At 43.8% G+C, this 26062-nt stretch overlaps 1 protein-coding gene across 3 annotated transcripts; it reads right to left on the bottom strand.

Annotated features, from left to right (window-relative positions):
* Positions 1-926: 926 nt before the first annotated feature.
* On the bottom strand, positions 927-25267 carry LOC148115667 (E3 ubiquitin-protein ligase TRIM39-like). Of its 3 annotated transcripts, none has more exons than XM_087888156.1 (9): positions 23408-25267; positions 14655-15153; positions 13780-13875; positions 12973-13203; positions 11361-11383; positions 4787-4905; positions 3952-3984; positions 3223-3294; positions 927-2039 (listed from the first exon to the last, which is right to left on the bottom strand). In XM_087888156.1, exons 2-9 carry the CDS (start codon positions 15066-15068, stop codon positions 1567-1569), a joined length of 1461 nt encoding a protein of 486 aa, XP_087744282.1. In that variant the 5' UTR covers positions 15069-15153; positions 23408-25267; the 3' UTR covers positions 927-1566. The 3 variants fall into 3 exon arrangements, with proteins under 3 accessions (XP_087744282.1, XP_087744283.1, XP_087744284.1); XM_087888157.1 differs by having other exon boundaries at positions 3223-3291; XM_087888158.1 differs by lacking the exon at positions 3223-3294.
* Between the last annotated feature and the right edge of the window lie 795 nt (positions 25268-26062).

The raw sequence follows: 26062 nt of genomic DNA, 5'->3' as shown, positions 1-26062 counted from the left end.
TATGTGAAGTCAAATAATAAGCATTTTAACATTTCTCATTTTTAATGTATATAGACATTAAAAAGTGCTTTATGAGAGTGTTTCACACTTATGACCATTGCAGCATCCTCATGATTACTTGATCAAAATTCAGTGGCTTGGCTATTGACTCATATTTATGACGGTTGCAGGGTCCCCGAGTCATGTGATAGATTCCCCTTGCCTTCTTTTCCAACCATCCAGGCGCCTTCCCCTGGTACAGTCCATTCCTTGTGGCTGCCACTCCACTCAGCTCCCTCACATGGTTGGGTGGGGGTCAGATGGCTATTCAGCCAGTTCTCCCTCTCTCTCCTCTCTCCCCCGCCCCCTCCTGCTTGCTGGTCTCTCCTGCCACTGCCTCTGCTCCTCCCGTGATTCCCCTGCCTGCCTCCCTTTCTCTCCATCTCCTTCCTCCTCCTCCTTCCTCAACCTTTCCTCACACACTTTTCCCTACCTTTCCCCCCCCACTCCTTTCTCTCCCTTTCCTCAACCCGTCCTCATGTGTCGCTTCCCCCCCTCACTTGGTGGGGTGGAGGCCAGGTGAGCCAGGAGGCCCCACTTCCCTTCTCTCCCTTCTCCCTCAGGTTTGCCCCCAAAGAGACCCACCTGTCCCTCTCGCCCTCTCTCTCTATCCACTGCTCCCTTCCTTTTTCCTGCCAAAACCTCCTCCTTTTCATTGCCTTCTTCCCCTGTGATAGTTAAAATGGGGCAAAGCTCACTTAACAGCTGTCTCACTTGGGAGCAGAAATTTGGGGCTCAATTGTAAGTCCAGGACTACCTGTATTAGGTATGTTCATTAGGATTCCTCATTTGCTCCTTTGCCAACAGCAGCTTGTCAATCTTCAGTTCTTTAGATGCTTTGAGGGGTTCCAGAGATCTGCTGTCAGCATTCAAAGTCACCATATCAATTAAGTTTCACTCCCCTTATTTATTTTTATCTCGCCTTTATTATTTTTACAAATAACTCAAGGTGGCAAACATATCCAACGCATCTTCCTCCTCCTATACCTGTGAGGCTATAAAGCTTATATCGAGTGTAATACTTGTTGAAGCCCTGCTAGGGTTCCTTGGATTATGACAATTATGTGTTAAAAGGAAACCAGAGGAAAATAAAAGGGGGAAGGAAAGAAAAAAAGAAGGGGATGATTATAGAATATACAGAGTTATGGACACCTACACAATCATTGATTGCAACTAACATGAAACAAACAAGCATGATCCATAAATGGGATGAAGAGCTGTGACAGACATATAAAATCATGATTGACAGGCTTAGCTGTAAGGTATCTTTAATACTGATACACCTGAACACATGATGCTAAAGCCTATAAAGATCCTAGGACACCTCTTTTTTTTTTATCCAGACAAATAGAAATGATGATCAGGTTATTCCTTTATAATGACTGATTGACTGACCAGGGTGGCATAGAACAATAAAGGAAGCTGAAGTAGCAAAAAGCTAAGGAATCTCTGCTTTAAAGGCTTTCGGAGATCCCTGCTTGGCAAATAGGGATTTTTCCAAATTTTTGTTTATAGTTATCTCTTCTTTTAGGGGAGTGTCATGCAGGTGCCCTCCCACAAATAGAAAAAGGGCAGAAGGGTCTCTCCAACCAAGGAAGCGTCTGAGAATGTATGGAGCAGAGTTGCTGTGCTGGCATCAAAAATGCTCACTTGTCCCCCTTCGCAGTTGAGAGAGATGCGGATCCTCCTGGGCTCCTCAGCCAGGACCAGGTCAGAGCATTTTGATGGAGATACGGCTGTGTATTTCCCTCTCCATTTCACAAACTCCCAGAGCCTGATCTGATCATCAAGATTTCTTATGTTCACTGGCTTACTGGCAACCCCTACACTCCATATTCCTTTACCTCCTACAATAACTTCCCAGAAATGTCTCCCTGTTGAGAACTCCTGACAGCCACGGACAGAAGCATATTTTCCTTTAACTCCTTTGACACTTTTCCAATCTTCAGAGATTTCAAGGCGGTCAGGATGGGCTGTGTCTGGATCCAGAGTTACATTCTCTGTAAGGGGGAAGAGAAGAAGGAAGGGAAAAAACAAGAGCTTCAGCTGCAGGCCTGGTTTGTGTCCTCAGCCCCAAGAGTTTAACCCTCTTGTGTGAATGGAGTTCAGCTTCCAAACACCCCCTCCAGGACTGGAAGACTCATTGTTTTCTTAAACAACACCTAAGCATTGCCTGGTCAAGAGTCCTCCAACTTTGGCAACTGTAAGACTTGTAGACTTCAACTAACAGAATTCCAATGGCTGATGGAGCTGCTATTGTCCAGGTCCCTCTGCTCCCTTTTCTCCAAGCACTGGGGCTCTCCCACACTCTTAGTCCCATCCTCTGTTAACTGCCGGCCTCTTCAGCGCTCCTCTGGCCTTCTCCTTCCATTCACTTAGGTTGCCTTCGCCATCTTCCAGTCCATCTGCCTCCCCTTCAGCTGCCACTAACCTGCACACCTTCAGGATACGTTGACTACCTGTACAGCTTTTGGCTCCTCCCCTCAGCTCTTCGTCTCTTGGCTCCACTGGTCAATTCCCCTAGTCTCTAGCCTCCCATGTGGCCGCCACTCTGCTGATTACCGTCCAGCTTCTCCATCCTGGATGGGGAATTCTGGGAACTGAAGTCCACAAGTCTCACAATGGCCAAGTCCTTGAAACACTTCATAGCGCTCCACCTCTTCCAGAAGATCAGGCAGAGGCTGCCATGTTTCAATTCTGAACTGGTAAAAGTCAGAAGGATCCCCCAGAAGTAACTTAGGACACATGATGGGATGGGAGGAAGCTCCGTCTTTTTCTCTACAAGGATCAGGGTATCACAGGGATGTACAAAAGGGGAGGATCTTATACAGGAAACCTCTGCTTTCACCAGTCTGGTGGCCCACAGAGTGGAGGCAACCCTGATGCTCCAACTTTGCTATTTGCTTTGACCCAGAGGACCTAATTTCTGCTCCCAAAGACCTGGTCTCTCACCAACTTATAGTCAGGCCGTAAAATCAAGAGGATGTTATTAGCTTGGTAGGAATTCAAGATTCCTTTCACTCCCAGGTCATATTTTCCCATTTGTCCAGGTATTTCATTTTACACCAAGATTGGCTTCAGTTTTTTAGATTACCATATTTTTCAGAGTATAAGATGCACCAGAGTATAAAACACAGCTTAGTTTTTGGGGAGGAAAAGAGGGGAAAAAAATAATCTGCCTACCAGGTATTCGTCTGGCTATCGTCCTTAGTCTGGTCAGCTTCAGCACATTAGTTTGCTGGTTTTTATCCCCTGCTTGGGGATAAAAAAACATCTTCTAAGGCACAGCTGAGGGGAAGCAGCAATGAGAAAAGCAGGCAAAGCTTCACTCAGCTGGTACCTGGTTAGGGCTGAAAAAAGCTTCTAAAGAACAGCTGAGAGTCGGAGCAAAGCAGGGAGACCGCTTCACTCAGGGAGTTGAGGGAGCAGGCAAAGCTGGGAAGATTGCTTGCTAGTGCTTCGTTAGTGCCTCGGTGGGGCTGAAAAAAGCTTCCAAAAAGCTACATACGGAGTATAAGACGCACCCAAATTTTCAGCTTCTTTTAGGGGGGAAAAGGTTCGTCTTACACTCCAGAAAATATGGTATGTAAAGAACGGAACAGAGCGGAGTAGGAGTAGAGGAGTAGAACAGAACAGAACGGAACGGAACGGAACAGAACAGCTTTATTTGGCCAAATGTGATCAGACACACAAGGAATTTTTCTCCACTGCATTAGCTAATATTGTACATATAAATGGCAAGTAATAGTTCATAAATCATATAATCATTAAAGTTTACTGGATCATCATAGTCTTATATAGTAATTAATCCTATATTTTTCTTTTTTTGTTACCTCTATTATGTTTCTCTTCATGTTACTGCATCAGAGCTTAAAATAGCAAGGAAATCCAATTCCTATAACTCATATTTACCTTCCTGTAGTTGAAGTCCACTTTCCAGAGTATCTGGGGAAGAAAAGGGAGGAATTCAGCATCTCATCCCTGGAATTGGAGCAACAGAAGGGCCTCCCTCAGATTCCCTGGTTTGCTTTCCTTGGCCTCAGATCAGGAAACAAGGAATAGGGAAAGCTTCAAGCCAGAATGTCATTGGTGGCTATATATATTCCATCAGGTGTAAATATATTCTACTATACATTCCGTATACAGGTAGTCCTCAATTTACAACTATTTCTTTAGTGAACTTGTAGCAGCACTCACAAAAGTGCTTTAGGACTGGTTCTCACACTTATCACTGTTGCAGCCTCCCCAGTCACGTGTTCATACTTGGGGACCAGCTTTTATTTACGATGGTTGCAGCATCTCATGATTCTGGGATTGTCATCTTAAACCTTCCTGGGAAGCTTCCCACATGCAAAGTCAATGGGGGAATCCAAATTCATTTATCAACCATGATTCACTTAACTGTCGCGATTTTCTGAATAACTCTGGCAAAAAAGTTCATAAAATGGGGGACAGATCACTTAACAACTGCCTTGCTTAGCAACAGAAATTTTCAGCTCAACGGAGGTCATAAGTCAAGAACTACCTGCATGTATTCCATTATACTTAGTGGAAACTTATTCTGCTTCCCCAGTGATTAGTGCATTTGGGTTTGGGCTACGAAGAATACAGGTTGTATCGTCTTACAATTATAACTGAGACACTGATCCTGAAATCGGACCTCTTTGATCCATGTGACACTGACCCAGAATCTCTCTTGGATGCTCAAAATGTCATCCAGTGTAAAACCTCAGCGGCTGTTTTTTACCTCTCAGTTTTTTCTTGGCGCTTTTCAGAAGCTCAGTCATATCACTGTAATCCCAGATTGTCCACTTCGGCTCTAGAAGTAAATCCACCGGATTCTCATATGTTTCCTTTGCCTGGTATCTGGCAAGACAAAATAGCAGAATAACAGAGTTGGAAGGGACCTTTTAGGTCATCTAGTTCAACACACACACCACCAACCCCCAAGCAGGAGACCCCACACCGTTTCTGACAGATGGCAGTCCAGCCTCTTCTTGAAAGCTTCCAGTGATGAAGCTCCCAAAATGTCTGAAGGCAAAGCTCTTCCAGTGGTTCATTCTCCTCAGTCAGAATTTTTCTCTTATTTCTAGGTTGAATCCCTCCTTTTTTTTTTATTGAAAAGTTTTATAAAAAACAAAAATTTTCTTCCCCCCCCCCATATTCCCCCCACCCTTTCCCTCCCCTCATCCCACCCTCCACCCCCAGACTTCCCAGAGCAAAATACAAGGTATTTCATTTAACAATCATAAGCTAGATTAACCTACTTATCCTCAGACTACTAACACCCCCCTGAAACCTTAACTCCACTATAGATAACAAAATACTTCTAATACTTAACATTCAATCATAAACTATTTGATATTTTCTTGTCTGATACTTATTTTGAATATAATCAATCCATCTTCTCCATTCCGATACGTATCTTTCTTGTGTATAGTCCTTCAGGTACGCTGAGATTTTCGCCATTTCTGCTAGGTTAATTACTTTCAATGTCCACTCTTCAATAGTAGGCAAAGAGTCCTTCTTCCAATATTGCGCTACCAACAGCCTAGCTGCTGATATTAGGTTCAAAATCCTGGATATGCAGCTGTCCTTGGAGGAACATCTGACGGCTGTAACCAGGAGGACCTTTTATCAGGTTCGCCTGATTCGCCAGTTGCGGCCCTTTCTTGATCGGGATTCCCTGTGCACAGTCACTCACGCCCTCGTCACCTCTCGCCTTGACTACTGCAACGCTCTCTACATGGGGCTCCCCTTGAAGAGCACCCGGAGGCTCCAACTGGTCCAGAACGCAGCAGCGCGGGTAGTGACGGGAGCAGCATGGCGCTCCCATGTAACACCGCTCCTGCGCGAGCTGCACTGGCTTCCGGTGGTCTTCCGGGTGCGCTTCAAGGTGTTGGTCATCACCTTTAAAGCGCTCCATGGCATAGGGCCTAGCTATCTTCGAGACCGCCTGCTGCTACCAACGACCTCCCATCGTCCCGTGCGCTCCCACAGAGAGGGCCTCCTCAGGGTGCCATCAGCCAATCAATGCAGGCTGGTGACCCCCAGGGGGAGGGCCTTCTCTGTGGGGGCACCTACCCTCTGGAATCAGTTGCCCCCAGAGATAAGGAGAATCCAAGACCTCAGTGCCTTCCGTCGTGCCCTTAAAACCCACTTTTTCCAGCAAGCCGGGTTGGCTTAAGAAGAAATTTTTAAATGTTTTAATTGGTTTGTGAGTTTTAATTTTTGGGCCAAATTTATATATATTTTAATTGTTTTTAATATTTGTATTTCATGTTCTTAATTTTGGCTGTACACCACCCTGAGTCCTTAGGGAGAAGGGCGGTATATAAATTGGAAATAAAATAAAAATAAATAAATGAATAAAATAAAATCAATTTAGTCTCTAATACTGTACAGTCCGTAGTTATACCCAGTAGGAACAATTGAGGAGTAAATTTCAACCTTCTTTTCAAAATATTCTGCATCACCTACCAAATTTTTATCCAAAATTCCTTGATTTTCTTACAGGTCCACCATTTTTCTTCCTCCCCCCCCCCCCCCCCCGGTGAGGGTGGGTATCCAGCCTTTAAAACATTTACATAGAAATCTTTTGCCTTCCAGACTGTATTTAACCGGTATCTTTCTCCATTAAAAGTCACTATTAGACCAGTTGGGACATCCCATCTGTATGCCACTTGTTGATTTCTCAGCTCATTTACCAAAAAACCAAAGTCTTTTCTACTTCTCAGCATCTTTGGAGGAATCTCTTTCAAAACCACCACCTCTTGCCCAGCCACCTGAACTTTATTCTTGTAGGAGGCTTGTAAGATATCATTTCTAATCCTCCTAGTTGTAAAATAAATCACCACATCTCTTGGCAGTTGCCTTTGTTTTGCCAGCCAGGAATTGACCCTGTAAATTTTATCAATTTGACATGCCACATCTTCTGGTCTTTCTTTGATTATCTCAGCAATAGCATCCGCACCAATATCTTTTAGATTTTCTTTACTATTTTCTTTCAGGCCTCTCAATCTCAAAGCAAACTCCATGGACCTGTATTGTACCATTATCAATTCATTGTCCACTTTCTCTGTTCTAGTCATAACATCTCCCATTTTGCTTTCCAAATTCAAATTAGCTTGACTAATTTCTTCAACTTTCCGGTCAAGCTGGATAACAAGGTTTGACAGTCCTGATACAGCATAAACAATATCATCTCTTATTTTATCATGTTCCTCTGCAACCGCTCCCTTGATCGAACTTATATCCTCCTCAATTTTCTTGAATTTCCCTTCCACAAGTAGTGTTAAATTATTCATTGCTGTGGTTTGGTTATTCATGGCTTCTTTCATAAATTCTTTAAAATCATTAAGTGCTGCATCTTGACTCTGAGTCTGGCTCTGTGAATCAACCGGAAGTTGTGCCTTCTGTGTCACCACTGACACAACTGGAGAACCTCCCCCTCCTTTAACAGCTCCTGGTTTCACTTGTCTAGAAGCCATTTCCCCCCCCCCCCTTTTTTAAAGATATTTAAAAGCCACAAAGTCTTTAAAAAAGTTTGTAATTTATAGTCTCTAATTTGCCAGACAGAATAGTTTTGTTCTTTTTTTTTCTCCCTCCACAAACTCTCAGCTCCCAGCAGTTAGTATGCAGCTAATTCACTCTCCCAGTGCAAAGTTCTCAAGCACTTTCACTTCTGGCTTTCACTTTCAAAATCATAACAAAGACACCATCTTCAGCCTCCAGCTCAGTAACATTCAAATTGAAACAAAGTAACTTCGGAGTTAAGCTCTGTACTTTTAAGGCTTGTTCTCCTGTTTTCCGCTCTGCCTGCGCTTGGAATCAGTCAAACTCACTTTTAAAAGCAGGATCGGATCGCGGCTTCTCGCTCTGCCTTCGCAGAGTCGTGCTGGCTCCGGAGCTTCTTGGCGGGCTAACTGGGGAGCTCTCACCCTCCAAGCCTCTGGAAATGTTCCAGAGGACTTTCGGGGAGCTCTACTCACGCCCACCTGCTTTCCTCTCCTTCTTTTCCCGAAGGAGAGTTTTTCAGCCGCCAGACAGCCGGTTTGCGCTGTCAAAGCGGCTTTTATGGAGACACAGGGCTGGCGGTCTTAAAAGACTGTCCACGGAGCCTGCGGTGCCAACCGGAAGTCAGGTTGAATCCCTCCTTGATCAGTTTCCATCCATTATTCCTTGTCTGGCCTTCAGGTGCTTTGGAAATCAGGTTGACCCCCTCCTCTCTGTGGCAGCCCCTCAAATATTGGAAGACAAGAGCCTTGGTGGCGCAGTGGACTAAGTGCTGTTAGAGTAGCACTTAGTTGCCAGCTGCCTGCAATTATTGCGAGTTCAAATCTCACCAGGCTCAAGGTTGACTTAGCCTTCTGTAGGAGTCTGCAGTCTACATTTGTGCAGGAATTTTCCTATCTTGGATGTCAAACCTCAGATAAGGAAGGTTACTTTCACGTAGGCACCAGGAAATGGCATTAGAAGATAAGACCCTAACTCTGTAAATAAGAGGAACAAGAGGAGAGGAAGGGGATGTGTGTTAGACTTTAACCATATCTAAATATTAGAAGTGCTTAAGCAAGCAGTAATGGTTAACCAAAGATTCTAGTTACCTGGAAGATTCTGTGAGCCAATGATATGCTGCCAAATACGCTGTAGCTTGAAAGTAACAAACTATATAATGTCACTATGTAAGACAATAAAGACACCACATATATCCTTAACCTTTGTGTGTGTGGTCACTCAACAGCCTTCCATCCTTTTGAGGTAGGTAAAATGAGGACCCGGATTGTGGGGGTAATAAGCTGACTTTGTATAAAAAAGAACACCGCTGGGGGGGGGGCAAAAGCCCTACTAAGCAGGTATATACAAAAGTATGAAGGCTATTGCTTAATGTATTGCAAGCCGCCCTGAGTCTCCGTAGAAGGGCGGCATATAAATCGAACCAATAAATAAATAAACTTCTCTCTCTCTCTCTCTCCCTCTCTCTCTCTCTCCAGAATGTGTGCACTGGGATGTACTATGCATTGTATTTATGTGGTGCCTGGTTGTGTGTGGCTTTTAGTTGTTAAGTGGGGTGATTGTCATTTTCTTGTGTTGCCCTATCCTCAGATCCTAAGTACCTGGTAAGCTGGTGAGAAATCAGGACTCCTGTTGACTGAGAAGGGCCCTGTTTCCCAGGCTTCAGTCATTTCTCTGGCTAGCTATTCAAATATGGGCACCATGTGCGACTCAGTGGATACTGATCCAGAACTGCACTCATCCACCTTCATCAAGTTCAAGGAGAGATCTAGTAAAGGCCACTAAGTTTCAGTTTTTGGGCTCCCTACTCTTGAAAATTCTTGTGAATCTCTTGGCCAAATCAATGGATTGTATCTTACCAAATGACTGATGACACATGACTACTATGGGTGATGTAGGTATTTAGACGATGGATATAACATTCAAACTGATCTTGATGGATTTTAGTTCTGCATTTAACACAATTCTTCCACATAGACTAGTGTCTATCTAAACTTAAGGACCTTGGACTTTCTCATTCAATCTACCTTTGAATTATGGATTTCCTGTCTGGCCGCTCTCAAGAGGGTCAGATTAGGTAATCACACCTCCTTGGCCCTTATTCTTAACACTGGTAAACCACAGGGTTGTGTGTTGAGTCCCTTACTCTATACTCTTTACGTACATGACTGCATTCTCACTCACGCCACTAATACTATTATTAAATTTGCAGATGATACAACAGTGGTAGGACTCATCTCCAGGGGGTGGGATGAGTCTGCCTGTCGAGATGAGGTGGACCAGTTGCTTTCATGGTGTGGAGACAATAATTCGGTCCTTACCACCAATAAGACCAAGGAGTTTATAGTGGACTACAGAAGGAATGTATCAGATATCCAACCCTCACTTATCAATGGAGACCAGATGGAGCAAGTGGCCAGTTTTAGGTTTTTGGGTGTTATCATAAAAGAGGATTTGACCTGGGATGCTCACATTGGAGCAATGGTCAAAAGGGCCCAGCAGAGACTATACTACTTGAGACTACTCAGGAAAAAACAACCGAATGAAAAACTGCAGGTGATCTTCTACCATTGCACTATAGAGAGTATCTTAACTTACTGCACCTGTGTATGGTTTGCCAATTGCACAGTGGCAGATAGGACAGCACTCCAGAGGGTTAACATCATTGCCCAGAGGATCATTGGTTGCGCCCTCCCCTCCTTGGAAGAGCTTTATAGCTCCCGCTGCCTTAAGAAAGTTCAAAACGTTCTTAAAGATACATCTAATCCTGGGCACCCCTTTTTTTGAACTATTGCCATCTCGCAGACGGTAAATAAAAAGAAGGACAAATAGGCTGAAAAACAGCTTCTATCCCAGAGCGGTAACTATGTTGAATTCTACTGTATAGTGCAATACTACTGCAGTATCACAGGTTTTCAATTTAATTGTGTAGAATGTGAAGGATATGTGTTTTTGTTTTATTATTATTATTAGTAATAATAGATGTACACTGAAGATGGCATTTTCGTTGTACGAGGTGCAATGACACCAAAGTAAACTTAAATTTAAAGGTAATGCAATGAAATTGCAGATAACATCTGTCACAATGTCCCTGTAATCACAATTCAGGTGCTTGGCAACTGGCATGTATTTATGACAGTTGCATTACTTGGAATAGCTTACATCCTACAATACCTTTAAAACCATCAAACATCTGTCTCTTCTTAGAAAGGACTCAATAGGTGGAAAAAAATGCCAAATTAAACCTAAACGTCTGGTTGAGTGTGTGACGGACTATAACAATTCACCATATCAAATACTGCTAATTATGTCCTGTTGAGGTTGTCTAAGGAAATTGATGACTATTTGTTAGCAACCAGTTACAACGGCTCTCAAAAAACTGACTCACAACCATTTTCACACTTAACATCTGTCACAGTTTCCCTGTAATCACTATTCTGGTGCTTGGCAACTGGCATGTATTTATGATAGTTGCATTACTTGGAACAGCTTACATCCTACAATGATACTTTCAAAACCATCAAACATCTGTCTCTTCTTGGGAAGGACTCAATAGGCGGATAAAACGGCCAAATTCAGTCTAAACGTCTGGCTGACTATGCAACCAACAATAATTGATCATCTCAAATATTGCTAATTATATTGTGTTGAAGTTATCTGAGGAAATGTCTAAAAAGCCCTGAAATACAGTATGCAATCTTTACATTAAAATACTCCGAAATACAAACAGAACTTTCCAAAATAGGAAAACTGTTGGAGGAGCTGCTGATCTCTGAGACTGTAAAGAAAAGGGTGGATTTACTTACTTCTTCAAGATGCTTCCAATGTCCTAAAAAAAAGAGAGACAAAGCATTGAAAGGAGCCATTTCCTAGGCAGAAAATTAAATTCTTACATTTACAAAACAAATGAGTGAAACCTCTGGACAACTAGACACTAACAGACATATAAAGTACTTCCATTTTTTTAAAGAAAAAAAATCCCATTCCTCTTTTTTCCTCAGCTGTTCAACCTCTTTTGGAGAGGTATTGTTTTTACTTTTTTGCCTGAGAAAAATTATACCCCAGTTGAATTCAACACAATTACAGAATATATATATATATAAAAAAAACATAATAGCAAAAAGAAAAGACCATTTGAAAAACAAAACAGTGCATCAATAGGATAAAAACATGCCCTGCATTTATGCTTCCAGAATCAAGGCACTTTGGAAAATCCAGGTGGTTATAATACTTTGTAGAAAGTCATCGGTGTTGGGTTTTTCCTTGCCTGGAGATTAAGGGGAGGGGGAGACCCTACAAAGAACACCCACCACTACATCCTCTAATAGGGGACAGGAACCTCAAATTGTGAAGAATATAGAGACAGTGACCAGTACTTTGAATTCCTGCTTTTTGCATGGCCTGCTTTTTCTGTATCACATTATGTATCCCTAATTTAAGCCATTACAGTTAGTCCTTGACTAAATAGCTCATTTGGTGACCGTTCCTTTCCATAGAAAGAGTCAAATGCAGCCAGAATCCTACATGCAGACATGGGAAGGTATATCAACCTCCACAAGAGAAGAATGGATGGAAAAAATGATGGAGCTAGAAAAAATGACAAAATTGACTGCTTTCTGCTTGAGACTTTCTGCTTGAGATAGAAAAAAAAAAGAACTCTTGATACTTGATTTTTCTTATTAGACTAATCTGTTTTTATACACATGGCTAATAATGAGTAAATATAAAAAAATAACTTGAGGCTGTAATTTTATTTTGTATTTTACTGTGCTGAAAATGTTTTGTTTTCCCTTTATCTGACACTTCCTTCCCATTCTTATCCTTCTCCGTTTCCCTATTTTCTTTATTTCCATTTGTACTTTTCACTATTATAATTTCAATTAAATTTCTGGGGAGGGGGAAGGGAAGAGTCAAAAAGAATATTCTGTGGAGGGGCTAAAGCAGGCTATTCCATTTCATCTTTGGTACACCATGATACCAAAAAAATGCTGAGACAGAGAGGAGCAATAAAGGTGATAAGGGCTCTGGAGGCCAAACTGTACAATGAATGGCAAAGGGGACTCAGCCTAACAAAGAGAAGGCTTAGGGGAGACCCTACAGCCATCTTCCAATACTTGGAAGGCTGTCATAGAGAAAAGGGCATCGATTTAGTCTCCGTAGCACCTGCAGGCAGGACAAGAGGCACGGGGTGAAAACTCATCACAAAGAGATCCAACCTAAAATACAGAATAATTTCCTGACAGTGAGAAGTATTTATCAGTGGAACAGCTTCCCTCCCAGAGTTCTGGGTGATCCATCACTGGAGGCTTCCAATAATAGATTTGTTCCGGATGGAATAAGGACTCTGCCTTGGGCAGAGAAGACCTCCAAGGACCCTTCCAGCCCTAGGATTCTATGATCTCTATGATACAACCTGACCTGTAAGACTTTGCTGGCTGGCTGCTGAAGCTTCTCTTCTATCTCCTGGATGAGATGGTCAAGAGAGCCCAGTTCCTCCATGTGCTTGGCCAAACCCTTCTCCTTTCTTGCCATAATATCCTTCTCCGTTTCTTCCATTTTAGTCAATAGAAGCTTCTCCTTTTCTTCTAACCAGAGTTGTAGCTCTCTGAATTCAGCCATTACACTTTTTTTCACTTTGTCGATGCGATCCTAGAACAAGAAAGAAAAAGGAAATGGCATAATTTTATTTTATTTTAATTATTTTATTTAATAATTTTAATTTTGTCATGATAATTAAATGGATTCCTTGAAGAATCCAAAAGTGAAGTGGGAGAATTTCCTAGGAAGAAAAAAATCCTTTTGACATTAAAAAACACAAGCGGGAAGTTTCTAAAAAGAAAAAAAAAGGCTCCAGTGTAAATGATCTCTCATGAAAATTTTCTTAGCAATCAGGGATTTCAAAAATGTAGACAGAAAAATGTTTGTGTTCACAATTTTTTCAGTGATGAAATACGATTTGCCTTAATTGATTAAGCAAGCCAAACCTATTGCATAAAACACAGCTCATGGGATAGGGGCACTTAACCCAACTGAGACTCATTCAGCCAATGGTGACATCTCAGTCCCCAGGTTAAGAACAACTTCTGTGGCCTACACAGTCTTTAACTTTGAATTAATTTCAGTCAGAACTTGTACTTACAAACAGGCTGCCTATTATCAAAGATGGTGGATGAGCTTCTCCTTCCTATTAGCTCAGAAGCTCCTCACCGTTGGATCAATACTTACAAGCATCTCCTGCACAGTTTGCTCTGTGTCTCCTTTGTATGTAGCTATGTTTTCTTTCTGCTCCTTCTGAGCCTTCAGGCAATCTTCCACCTTGATCTGAAAAATATAAGTTTTGAGTTTCTTTTCTGTAAAGAATTACATTGGAGGGAAGGCCCAGTTAGAAGACCCAGTATATTCAATCATCATAAATACATGACAGTTGGCAAACGTCCAAATTTTGATCCTGTGACCATGGAATGCCTGCAATGATCACAAGGGTAAAAAACATTCTGTCACTTTTTTCATTGCCAAGGACTCCCTGCAAGGGCATTAAAGTGAGCTGCCTGAGTCTCCTGGTTGCAGTCATCCCAGAAGCATCACTGAGAAATGAAAGTTTGGGATGATCCAGCAGGAGTGGTTTTTGGCCTCTGCACTCAAGATTTGGACTCCATGACAATTTCGCTCTAGAGCAAATGTGGAAAGGGAGCTGGTGAAGGGAGCCTATTTCTTCCTACAGGCAATTTCTGTTGCTAAGCAAGACAGTTAAGTGAAGTTTTGTCTCATTTTACAACCTTTCTTCCAAATGTTGTTAAGTGAATCACTGCCGTTGTCAGGTTAGTCACACAGCTGTTAAGCGAATCTGGCTTCTCCATTGACTTTGTTTATCAGAAGGTGGCAAAGGGTGAACACAAGAGCCCAGGACAACACAACAATACAATTGACAAGCATCTGAATTTTGATCAGTGACAACAGGGATGTCAACCTGTTTTTTAAACATTGCAGGCAGGGAGATAAGGGGTGGGATAAAGCAGGAGGAAGCAAGTAAAGAGGTAAAAAGACTGCGAGGGCTGGCACTGGATGCCCCTCCGCAGCGATTCCTCCTGGCTGACTCCTACCTGGGATTCCTGGAAAGCCTCTTCCGCAGGGATCACCGAGTGGCCCCAGTGGTCTTTGGATCGGTCGCAGACCACGCAGATGAGAGTATCATGATGCTTACAAAAGAGCTTGAGGGGCTCCCGGTGCTTCGGGCAGAAGCTCCCTCCTTCCTCGCCCCAAGGACCTCCGCATCGCCTGGCCACTTCAGCCACCCGCGCCAGCTGCCGGTTGGGGAGGAGGCTGTGGGGCGTGAAGGTCTGTCTGCATTGGGGGCAGGAAGCCTTTGATTCCGACGTCCCCCAACTGCGAGTCAGGCAGCCCCGGCAGAAGTTGTGGCCGCACTTGGGGATGAGCACGGGGTCCTGGAAAAAGTCCAGGCAGACGGAGCAGGTGGCTTCTCCCACCAAATCCTGCAAGGACGCTTCGGCTGCCATCGCCGCCTCCTCCGCCGGGACAAAGAAAGAGAAAGTTAGTTTCGTTTCTTTTCCTCCAAATCAGGTGACCGTCTTTGGGCTGTGCCTAGGTGGAAACCAGAATGAATTGTTGTTCCTCTTGCATCAGCTTCGCTGGCTTCTTAAAGAAGAACTGCAGTATGTTGAAAGGAACAAATTGGGGAGGAGTAAACAGTCGCGGGACGGACCCCCGATCAATTATTATTAGCCCAACCAGCTCGTTAAGGGGGAAATTGTTTTAAAAACTGGAGAGAAGGAGGCATCCCTGGGACTAATCACCAATCAATTACAATCGATCCCAGCATCCTGTTAAAGAGAAAAAAAAGTTTTTAAAAACTGGGGAGAAGCCAAAATTCATGGGATGCTCCCCCACCCCATCAAATATTGATCCAAACATTCTGCTAAAGGAGAGGTGGGGAACCATGGCCCCTTTATGACTTGTGGATTTCAAATGGTATATAGGGCCTCCTGTTTGAGCAGGGGGCTAGACTAGAAGACCTCCAAGGGCCCTTCCAGCTCTATTCTGATTGATTGATTGACTGATTGATTGATTGATTGATTGACTGATTGATTGACTTATTCGTGAGCCAGCTGGCTCAGGAATTTTGGGAGCTGAAGTCTGAAAATTATAAAAGGGCCATAGTTCCTCCCCCCACACACACACTTGCTAAAGGGAAAGATATTGAAAAATCCTGGGGAGAAAGAAACATCCATAGGACAGATTCCCAATCAATTATTATTGATCCAACCAGTTTGTTAAAGGGGAAAATGGTTTTTAAAAACTAGGAAGAAGGAAGCATGTGACCAGAGGGAGTAAACTTGGAATGAAACAGACAGTAAGAAGCCCTTGATAAAAGCCCAAATCTAATGCTGCAAATGATGGGACGTCTCAGAGATAAAGGAGAAGGACAGGTAGAAATTAATCTCTTTTCTTTGGTCACTTTTAATACAAATATCCAGCAGAGGAAGAACTGCCTGGACTGCCCCCTTCCCAGCCAGCCAATCAGGAAATGGACCAGGAAAAGCTCTAAAACTGGGCAAAAGTCAAGGTGAAGAGGCAGCCTGGGGCAGTCCGTACAAGGGTGATGCAGAAGACTTATCTTGTAGATGTAGAATATGGAATATATAAAATGTGGAATAAGATCATTTGCTGAATAGAAATCTTCAAGTTTGAGGTGCCTTAAGGCAAAAGATGGATAGAAAGAGTTATTAGTAGCCTCAGGCCAATTTAGGAGGGGGGAGGGAGGAAATCTGGTGGGTAGAGAACATTTTATACACTTTTGCTCTTTTTTCAAGGGCTTTTTCAGGAGGCTTCTTTAATCAGAACAGGGTCTCTGAGAGGCCATAGACAGTCCCAAGCCCCCTCCTTTATCTTGCCTTTTTGGTGGTGGCACATAATTTCTGGATGACCTCCCCAGAGTCCTTTAACTGGCACCCACAGTGGCATCATTTTGGCACCAGGTGAAGGCATTTCTGGGAAGGAAGGAAGGAAGGAAGGAAGGAAGGAAGGAAGGAAGGAAGGAAGGAAGGAAGGAAGGAAGGAAGGAGAGCACCACGAATATGACTGCAACTACAGTACTACTACTAAACAGGTTTAGGGCTGGGACCTAATTTACAGAACATTCACATCTAAATCTCTTTTGAATATTCCCCAGAAGTGGGGAGATGTTGCAAAGCAGGAACAACCCTAGAGGGAGTCAACAAAGGCCTAAGGGAGGGAAGCCCCACCCCTTATTTGTGAGGAAGGCAGAGCTGGCTGACACCTTGAGTTTGTTGACATGCCTTGGGACACCCTGGCCGTAATCCCCATCCCTTTTGAGGTTCTTTTTGGGCTAGATCAGTGACTCTCAATTTGACATTTCACTACCTCAGAATTACAGGGTTCTATCTGACATTTTTGTCAAAAATGAGTTAAGAATGTGACAAGGTTCTATCTACCATGACTTAATTTTTTAACAACTTATTTCGTAAAATTTCTAAATAGATTCGCCACAAATAGCAAAATGACAAGGTTCTATCTACACTATCGCACGAAAACTCAGAACTACAGGGTTCGATTTGCAGCAGGAAATTGTCGTGCTTGGCTGCTCCCATGTGACGGAGCAAGGATGGAGCCTGCAGCGCCTAGCGTTGCCTCCATTTCTGGACATGTGAATACCAAAATAATGTCTCTTTTCCACGATAGGGAAGCAAGTTCAGACTTATAGGAACCAAGTGGATCCGAGTATGTTCCAGAAACTGAAGATACCAATCGGATATGGAACTTTTAATTGCGTATTCTGTGCTTTAAGTCTATACCATTCACTAACGCTATTACAGTGCAGGCCCGGAAAATTGGAACACGGTCACCATCTGTGCCTTTGAAAAGAAGATGAGGAAACCTGCTTTGCCAATACCGCCTGCCGCATCTGTTACATTGCCTGTGCCTAAGACAGAGCTACATCAGTGGTGGATTGCCCCCCAGTTCGGACTGGTTCTATAGAACCGGTAGTAAAACCAGCGGGAGGCTCCACCCACTGACCTTGATGTCACCAGAAGCGATCTGCGCATGCGCAGAAGCAAGGCGGGTGCGCGAGCGATCCCGTTACGAACCGGTAGTAAAGTTAAGTAGAACCCACCCCTGAGCTACAAGTACACACACTATCCAAAGCGAAACAAGATGACATAGAAAGTATGCTCAAATGGATGCTTAAAGTCGATAATGACTATTACTGCACCATTTTGAAGGAACCGTTATGCAAAACTGGGGTTAAATAGTAATTCTCGGTATTCAGACATGCATTCTTACATTTAATGCTGAACCTTCAAATAGTAATTTACAAGCATTTTATGGTCACAAAAACAAATTCGAGTTAATATCAAGTTGAATTCAGTACTTTTTTCAAAAAAAATTTTTATTAAACTTTGTAATTCTCATTTTTATGGTGTAATTTAGTGTGAAAAAGTTCTATCTGATATTTGGAGCCTCTAGTATGACCCCAAGATGAGTCACCATCGGCCTCATTTTTTTTTCTTGCATGCACCATTTGTTGGTAGGCTCACCTACCAAACGTTTTCCTTCTACGTACAATGGGGTAACCAGTAAAATTTTTCAAACGTTTAAGGCTCATTTCCCAAAAAATGGTCGCGACACACATAGAACCCTGTAATTCTGAGGTAGCGATATGTGAAGTCAAATAATAAGCATTTTAACATTTCCCGTTTATGAGCATCCTTATGGTTACTTGATCAAAATTCAGTTGCTTGGCAATTGGCTCATATTTATGACGGTTGCAGTGTCCCCCCTTTATGACCTTCTGACAATGGGGAAATGGAATTCATTAGCAACTGTGTCACTAACATGACACATGCAGTGATTCCCTTAACAACTGTGACAAGAAAGATCATCATGTAGGCGCTATCCCCAAAAGGGACGCTGGGGTCCCCTTGCCCTCTTTTCCAACCATCCATACGCCTTCCTCTGCTACAGTCTGTTTGTTATTGGTTGCCACTCCATTCGAGTCCCTTGCTCAGGCCCCTCCACTTGCCCTGCTCGGCTGGACTCTGCTGCATTGCCCTTCCAGTCGGTCCCTTCCAGAGTCTCCTGACAGCAGGTGGATTACGCGGCTGGTGGTGGTCAGACGGCCAATCAGCCAGTTCTTCCTCTCTCCCCTCTTTATCTCTGCTGCTTGCTGGTCTGTCCTACCACTTCCTCTGCTCCTCTGTTGATTCCCCTGCCTGCCTCCCTTTCTCTCCATCTCTTTCCCCTTCCTCCTCCTCCTCCTTTCTCAGCCTTTCTTCACACACTTTTCCCTACCTTTCTCCACACTCCATTCTCCACTCTCCTTCACATTCCTTTCTCCCCCTTTCCTCAACCTGTCCTCATGTGTCGCTTTCCCCTCTCACTTGGTGGGGTGGAGGCCAGGTGAGCCAGGAGACTCCCCTTCTCTGCTTCCAAAGACAGTCACCTGTCCCTCTCACCCTCTCTCTATCCCCTGCTCTCCTCCTCTTTCCTGCCAAAACATCCTCCTTTTCATTCCCTTCTTCCACCATGATTCAGTTAAAATGGCGCAAAGCTCACTTAACAGGTGTCTCACTTGGCAGCAGAAATTTGGGGCTCGGTTGTAAGTCCAGGACTACCGGTATTAGGTATGTTCATTAGGATTATCTTCAGTTGTTTAGATGCTTTGAGATGTTCCAGAGAGCTGCGGTCAGCAAGCAAAGTCACCATATCAGAGTTACGTTTCACTCCCCTTTTTTATTTTTATCTCGCCTTTATTATTTTTACAAATAACACAAGGTGGCAAACCTATCTTCCTCCTCCTATTTTCCCCACAACAATCCTGTCAGGTGGTTTGGACTGAGAGAGAATGACTGGCTCAGAGTTACCAACTGGCTTTCATGGCTAAGGCAGGACTTGAACTCACAGTCTTCCTCTTCCTCTTCCAAGCAAGAGGGAAAAAGAATGTTATTGTCATATAATGCATTTATTTCATAATGTATTTCATTTGTACCATTCTATTAACAATTCTTTTTGACTTTTGGCTTGAGAAAACTCACGTTTTCTATCTTGATAACAAATGCTATGTTTTTGTTTTTTTTTCTGTCTTCTGTGCATCTTCTGTTTCTATGTATTGCACTGAATAAATTTATTGGCATAAAATTGCAATCCATGAGACACCTACTGTATAAAATTACAGTCAGTCTTACAATCAGTAATCCGATTGTAAGTATAAGTACCTACGTATAAAAAGATAGGAAAAGTACTAGGATTTTTTTTAAAAAAAAACCTATGAGGCTATAAAATTTATATTGAGTGTAATACTTGCTGAAGCCCTGCTGGGGTTTGTTGGATTATGACAATTATGTGTTAAAAGGAAACAGGAAAAAAACGGTGAAGGAAAGAAAAAAAGTTAAAAATTACAGAATATACCGAGTCATCGACAATCATTGATTGCAACTAACATGAAACAAACAAGCATGATCCATAAATGGGATGAAGAGCTGTGACAGACATATAAAATCATGATTGACAGGCTTAGCTGTAAGATCTCTTTAATACTGATACACCTGAACACATGATGCTAAAGCCGATAAAGCTCCTCTTTTTTTTTTATCCAGACAAATAGAAATGCTGATCAGGTTATTCCTTTATAATGACTGATTGACTGATCAGGGTGGCATAGAACAATAAAGGATGCTGAAGTAGCAAAAAGATAAGGAATCTCTGCTCTAAAGGCTTTCAGAGATCCCTGCTTGGCAAATAGGGAGTTTTCCAAAGTGTTGCCTATGGAGGTCCCTTCTTTGAGGGGAGTGTCATGCAGGTGCCCTTGCTCAAATAGAAAGAGGGCAGAAGGGTCTCTCTAACCAAGGAAGCGTCTGAGAATGTATGGAGCAAAGTTGCTGTGCTGGCATCAAAAAACCTCACTCGTCCCTTTTCGCAGTTGAGAGAGATGCGTATCCTCGTGGGCTCCTCAGTCAGGACCAGCTCAGAGCGTTTTGACGGAGACACGGCTGTGTATCCCCATCTCCATTTCTGAAACTCCCAGCGCCTGGTTTGCACATCAACATTTGTTAAGTTCAGTGGCTTGTTGGCAACCCCTACACCCCATCCTGCTGTATCTCCTACCATAACTTCCCAGAAATGTCTCCCTGTTGAGAACTTCTGACAGCCAAGGACACAAGGTTTATATGCAAATCTGTTGTGGTTTGAGACAGAATATTTTCCTTCAACTGGTTTAACTCCTTTGACGCTTTTTAGATCTTCGGAGACATCAAGGCAGCTAGTATTGGCTGTGTCTGGATCCAGAGTTACATTCACTGTAAGGGGGAAGGGAAGGAAGGAAAAAAACAGGAGCTTCATCTTGAGGCCTAGTTTGTGTCTTCAACTCCCAAGGGTTTAACCCTAGAGCCTCCTTTGTGAATGGAGTTCAGCTTCCAACACCACCACTACTACCCAGAACTGGAGGAGTCATTGTTTTTTTTCAACACACCTCACCATTGCCTTGTCCAAGGTTCTCCAACTCTGGCAATTGTAAAGACTTGTGGACCCCTGGCCAAGTCCTTCAAACCCTTCATAGTGCTCCACCTGTTCCAGCCTCCCTGCACAATTCTCTTTAGCTTCCATCTTGCAGATGAGAGTAATGGGTTTGGGAGTGAAGAGTAGTTGGCTTTGCCTTCAGTGAGTTGCTGGGAGGGCCCAGGTTGAACAGGGACTCTACCGACTCAACCCCGCCAAGACCGAGTGGCTGTGGGTACTGGCATCTGGGTCCAATCGAGATATTCCATCGTTGACCATCGGGGGTGAGGTGTTACCCCCTGTGGATAGGGCCCGCAACTTGGGTGTCTTTGTGGATTGACGGTTGTCTCTGGAAGATCATGTAGCGACCGTGACCAGGAGGGCTTTTGCCCAGGTCCACCTTGTGCGCCAGCTGCGCCCTTACTTGGACCAAGATGCTCTACACACCGTTACTCATGCGCTGGTCACCTCCCGTCTTGACTACTGCAACGCTCTCTACCTAGGGCTGCCCTTGAAAACCACTCGAAGGCTTCAACTGGTGCAGAATGCAGCCGCATGGGTTGTGATGGGAGTGTCCCGACACTCCCATGTTACACCCCTTCTGTGCAACCTGCATTGGCTACCGGTTGCCCTTCGGGTGAGGTTCAAGGTGCTGGTTATCACCTACAAAGCCCTTCATGGCCTAGGCTCGGGATATTTGTCGGACCCCCTGCAGCCAGCAACCATCTCCAATCGCCCAGTGCGTTCCCACAGACAGGGCCTCCTCAGGGTGCCGTCAGCCAGACAGTGTCGGCTGGTGACCCACAGGGGGAGAGCTTTCTCTGTGGGCGCACCCACCCTTTGGAACCCACTTCCTTTGGAGTTCCGGATGGCCCCTGACCTTCGCTCGTTCCACCGTGATTTGAAGACCTGGCTGTTTCGCAGCCTGGACTGATGGGGCTTTTTTTTAAATAGATTTTAAATAGTTTTAATTTGGACTTTTAATTTTATATTGTTTTAATGTGCAATTGTGCATTTTATTGTTGTGAGCCGCCCTGAGTCCATTGGAGATAGGGCGGCATATAAGTCGCATTAAACTAAACTAAACTAAACCTAGAGCATTAATCCAGAAGATCAGGCAGAGCAAGAGGCAGCCATGTTTCAATTCTGAACTGGCAGAGTCAGAAGGATCCCCCAGAGGTAACTTAGGACACACGATGGGATGTGAGGAAGATCTGCCCTTTTCTCTGCGAGCATCAGGGTATCACAGGCATGTACAAAAGGGGAGGATTTTTCACAGGAAACCTCTGCTTTCATCAGTCTGATGGCCCACATGGAGGAGGCAACCCTGATGCTCCAACTTTGCTATTTGCTTTGACCCAAAGGACCTAATTTCTCTGCTCCCAAAGACCTGGTCTCTCACCAACTTACACTCAGGCAGTAAAATCAATAGGGTGTTATTAGCTTGGTAGGAATTCTATGTGTCAGCCCTGGAACCATTTCCCACACACACATACATATCTTGGCACTTCAGGGCTGCCACAGCGAAGAAGGTCGAGCTGTGGGAGGGGGAAGGAAGAGACAACTGGGGGATTGTAGCCATAATCAAATTCTTTCTCCTGAGAGCCAAGAGTTTTCCCACCAGGTGCAAGGAGGTGTGGTCTCAGACTGAGTGACCCTTGGACTGTGACCTGATTGGACCATGTAATAGACTTCATGGGGAGGGAAGGGAAAACTTTACTTTTAATTAGGGGGAAACCCGAGGGGGGCTCAGAGTCGGGTTTCCCCAGATGTGCCAATATGTGCCTAATAAATCTATACTTTGAGGAACATGGCTGCCTTGAAGTTTTGATTCTGTTGGGTCTGTTACTTGGAACCCTGACACTATGTGCTTTTCAGTCCCACCCCATATTTTCCCTTTTTTCCAGATTTTTCATTCTGTACCAAGATTGACTTCAATTTTCTAGATTATGTATACATAATGAACAGAATAGACTAAAATTGGGATGGGATGGGGTGGGGTGGGGTGGGGTGGGGTGGGGTGGGGTGGGGTGGGGTGGGGTGGGATAGAATAGAATAGAATAGAACAGAACAGAACAATTCTTTATTGGCCAAATGTGATCAGACACACAATGAATTTGTCTCCTGTGCATAAGCTCATAGTGTACATATAAACAGCAAGTAATAGGTCATAAATAATAAAATCATTAAAGCTTACTGGATCATCATAGTCTTTAAGGTATCTAATCCTATATTTTTCTTTTAGGTTACTCTATCACGTTAAAGTTAATGGCATAAGAGCTCAAAATAGCAAGTGATTGTGATTCTTACAACTCATATTTACCTTCCTGTAGTTGAAGTCCACTTTCCAGAGTATCTGGGGAAGAAAAGGGAGGGATTAAGCATCTCATCACTGGAATTGGAGCAACAGAAGGGCCTCCCTCAGATTCCCTGATTTGCTTTCCTTGGACTCAAATCAGGAAATATGGAATATGGAAAGCTACAAGCCAAAATGCCATTGGTGGCTATATATATTTCATTAGATATACATTATTTTTTGGACTATAAGATGCTCCAAACTATAAGACGCACCTAGCTTTTGGGGAGGAAAACAAGAAAAAAAAAATCTGTCTCTGCCTCTGCGTCCCAACAATTTGCCTCCTTGCAGCAAACAGCCTGGTCAGCTTCAGCACAGTCCGATTTAGCAGGAGCAGCTGATTGTTGGTTGGATCTGCCTCCTGAAATACCAACGATCAGCTGTACCAGTCTGCAGGGATCGCCATTGCCTATTGTCGCCTCCGCGTGCCCTGTTTTTGGTCTCCGTGCACCCCGTTTTCAGCCTCCGCACGCTCCATTTTTGGCCTCCACGCACCCCATTTTCAGCCTCCGTGCGTGGAGGTCAAAAACAGGGCACGAGGAGGCCAAAAACGGGGCATGCAGAGGTGGTGGTCCCCACAGCCTAGAACAGCTGATTGGTGGTATTCCCGGAGGCAGATCCAACCGGACAATCAGCTGCTAATGCTAAATCAGGCTGTGCTGAAGCTGACCAGGCTGTTTGCTGTTTGCTGCAAGGAGGCAAATTGCTGGGAGTAGAGGCTGAAGGGTGGGGGCCAGCGGGCGGGCGGGGCTTTGGCAACATTCGCTGTATAAAGCGCACAGATATTCCCACCCACCTTTGGGTGGGGAGTGCTTCTTATACACCGAAAAATACCTATATTCTATGTATATATTCTACTATATATTCCATATACCTCAACTTAGGTATATGGTCCTCAACTTACAACCATTTGTTTAGTGAAGTTACAGCGGCACTGACAAAAGTGATTTATGACCGGTTCTCACACTTAGAACTGTTGCAGCCTCTCAGGATCCTGGAATTGTCATCTTCAACCTTCCTGGGGAGCTTCTGACAAGCAAAGTCAATGGGGAAGCCAGATTCGCTTAACAGCGACATTCTTCGCTTAACTGTTGTGATTTTCTGAATAACTGTGCCAAGAAAGTTCATAAAATGGGGCACAGCTCACTTAAAAACTGCCTTCCTTAGCAACATAAATTTTGGACTCAACTGAGGTCGTAAGTCAAGAACTACCGGTATATATTCCATTATACTTAGTGGAAACGTATTCTGCTTCCCCAGTGATCCGTGCACTTAGATTTGGGATACAAAGAATACAGGTAGTCCTCGTCTTATACCCACAATTGTGCCCAGAATTTATGTTGCTAAGTAAGAAATTTGGTAAGTCAGTTTTCCCCCATTGTACGACTTTTCTTGCCACATTTGGTAAGTGAATAACTGCAGTTGCTAAATTGGTAACACGGTTGTTAAGTGAAACTGGCTTCATTGACTTTGCTTGTCAGAAGGTCACAAAAGATGACCACTGCAACCGTCATAAATATAAACCCGTTGTCAAGCATCCAAATGTGAATCATGTGGTTCTGGAGATGATACAATAGTCATAAGTGTGAAAAACAACCATAAGTCACTTTTTTCAATGCCATTATAACTGTGAACAGTCACTAAGTCAATTGTTGTAAGTTAAGGACTACCTGTAAATGGACAATTATGAGTAGCTAATGGTTCCTGTTTTTAGGTAGCACATCTTTAATGGGAGAAACCAGAAAGCTCCTCTTCCCCTCCTGGTGCCAAGACACGAGGCCTTTCCCCAGAGAAATGAGGGTGTCTCTTCCGCTGATCCTGAAATCGATCCCTCTTAGATCCATGTGACACCGGCCCAGAATCTCTCTTGGATGCTCAAAATGTCACCCAGGTGAAACCCTGGCGGCTGTTTTTTACCTCTCAGTTTTTTCATAATACTGTTCAGAGAAACAGTGATATCAATGTAATCCCAGATTGTCCACTTCGGCTCTAGAAGTAACTCCACCGGATTCTCATATGTTTCCTTTGCCTGATATCTGGCAGGGCAAAATAACAGAATAACAGAGTTGGAAGGGACCTTGTAGGTCATCTAGTCCACCCCCACCCCCACCCAAGCAGGAGACCCTACACTGTTTCTAACAGATGGCAGTCCAGCCTCTTCTTAAAAGCTTCTAGTAATGAAGCTCCCACAACGTCTGAAGGCAAAGATGTACCAGTGGGTCATTCTCCTCAGTCAGAAAATGTCTCCTTATTTCTAGGTTGAATCTCTCCTTGATCAGTTTCCATCCATTATTCCTTGTCTGGCCTTCAGGTGCTTTGGAAAACAGGTTAACCCCCTCCTCTCTGTGGCACAATCCTCTGTGTGCTTGAGGATTGGCTAGCGGCAGGATCCAGTCTGGGTTAGTCACCAGAGGTTTTATCTTCTGAGCTTTCGGACTTCTGCTGGAGCCCATCTTCAGGGAACTTCTCTCTCGCTCTCCAGAATGTGTGCACTGGGCTGTTCTACATATTGTATTTATGTGGTGCCTGGTTGTATGTGGCTTTTAGTTGTTAAGTGGGGTGTTGATGGACAGCTATTAAGTCATTGACTGTCCTTTCTTCGTGTTGCCCTGTCCTCCAATC

The sequence above is a fragment of the Pantherophis guttatus genome, chromosome 2 (genome assembly GCF_059756535.1).
Source record: "Pantherophis guttatus breed Tessera chromosome 2, ASM5975653v1, whole genome shotgun sequence".
Lineage (NCBI taxonomy): Eukaryota > Metazoa > Chordata > Lepidosauria > Squamata > Colubridae > Pantherophis > Pantherophis guttatus.
This window is presented reverse-complemented; position numbering and strand designations above follow the sequence as displayed.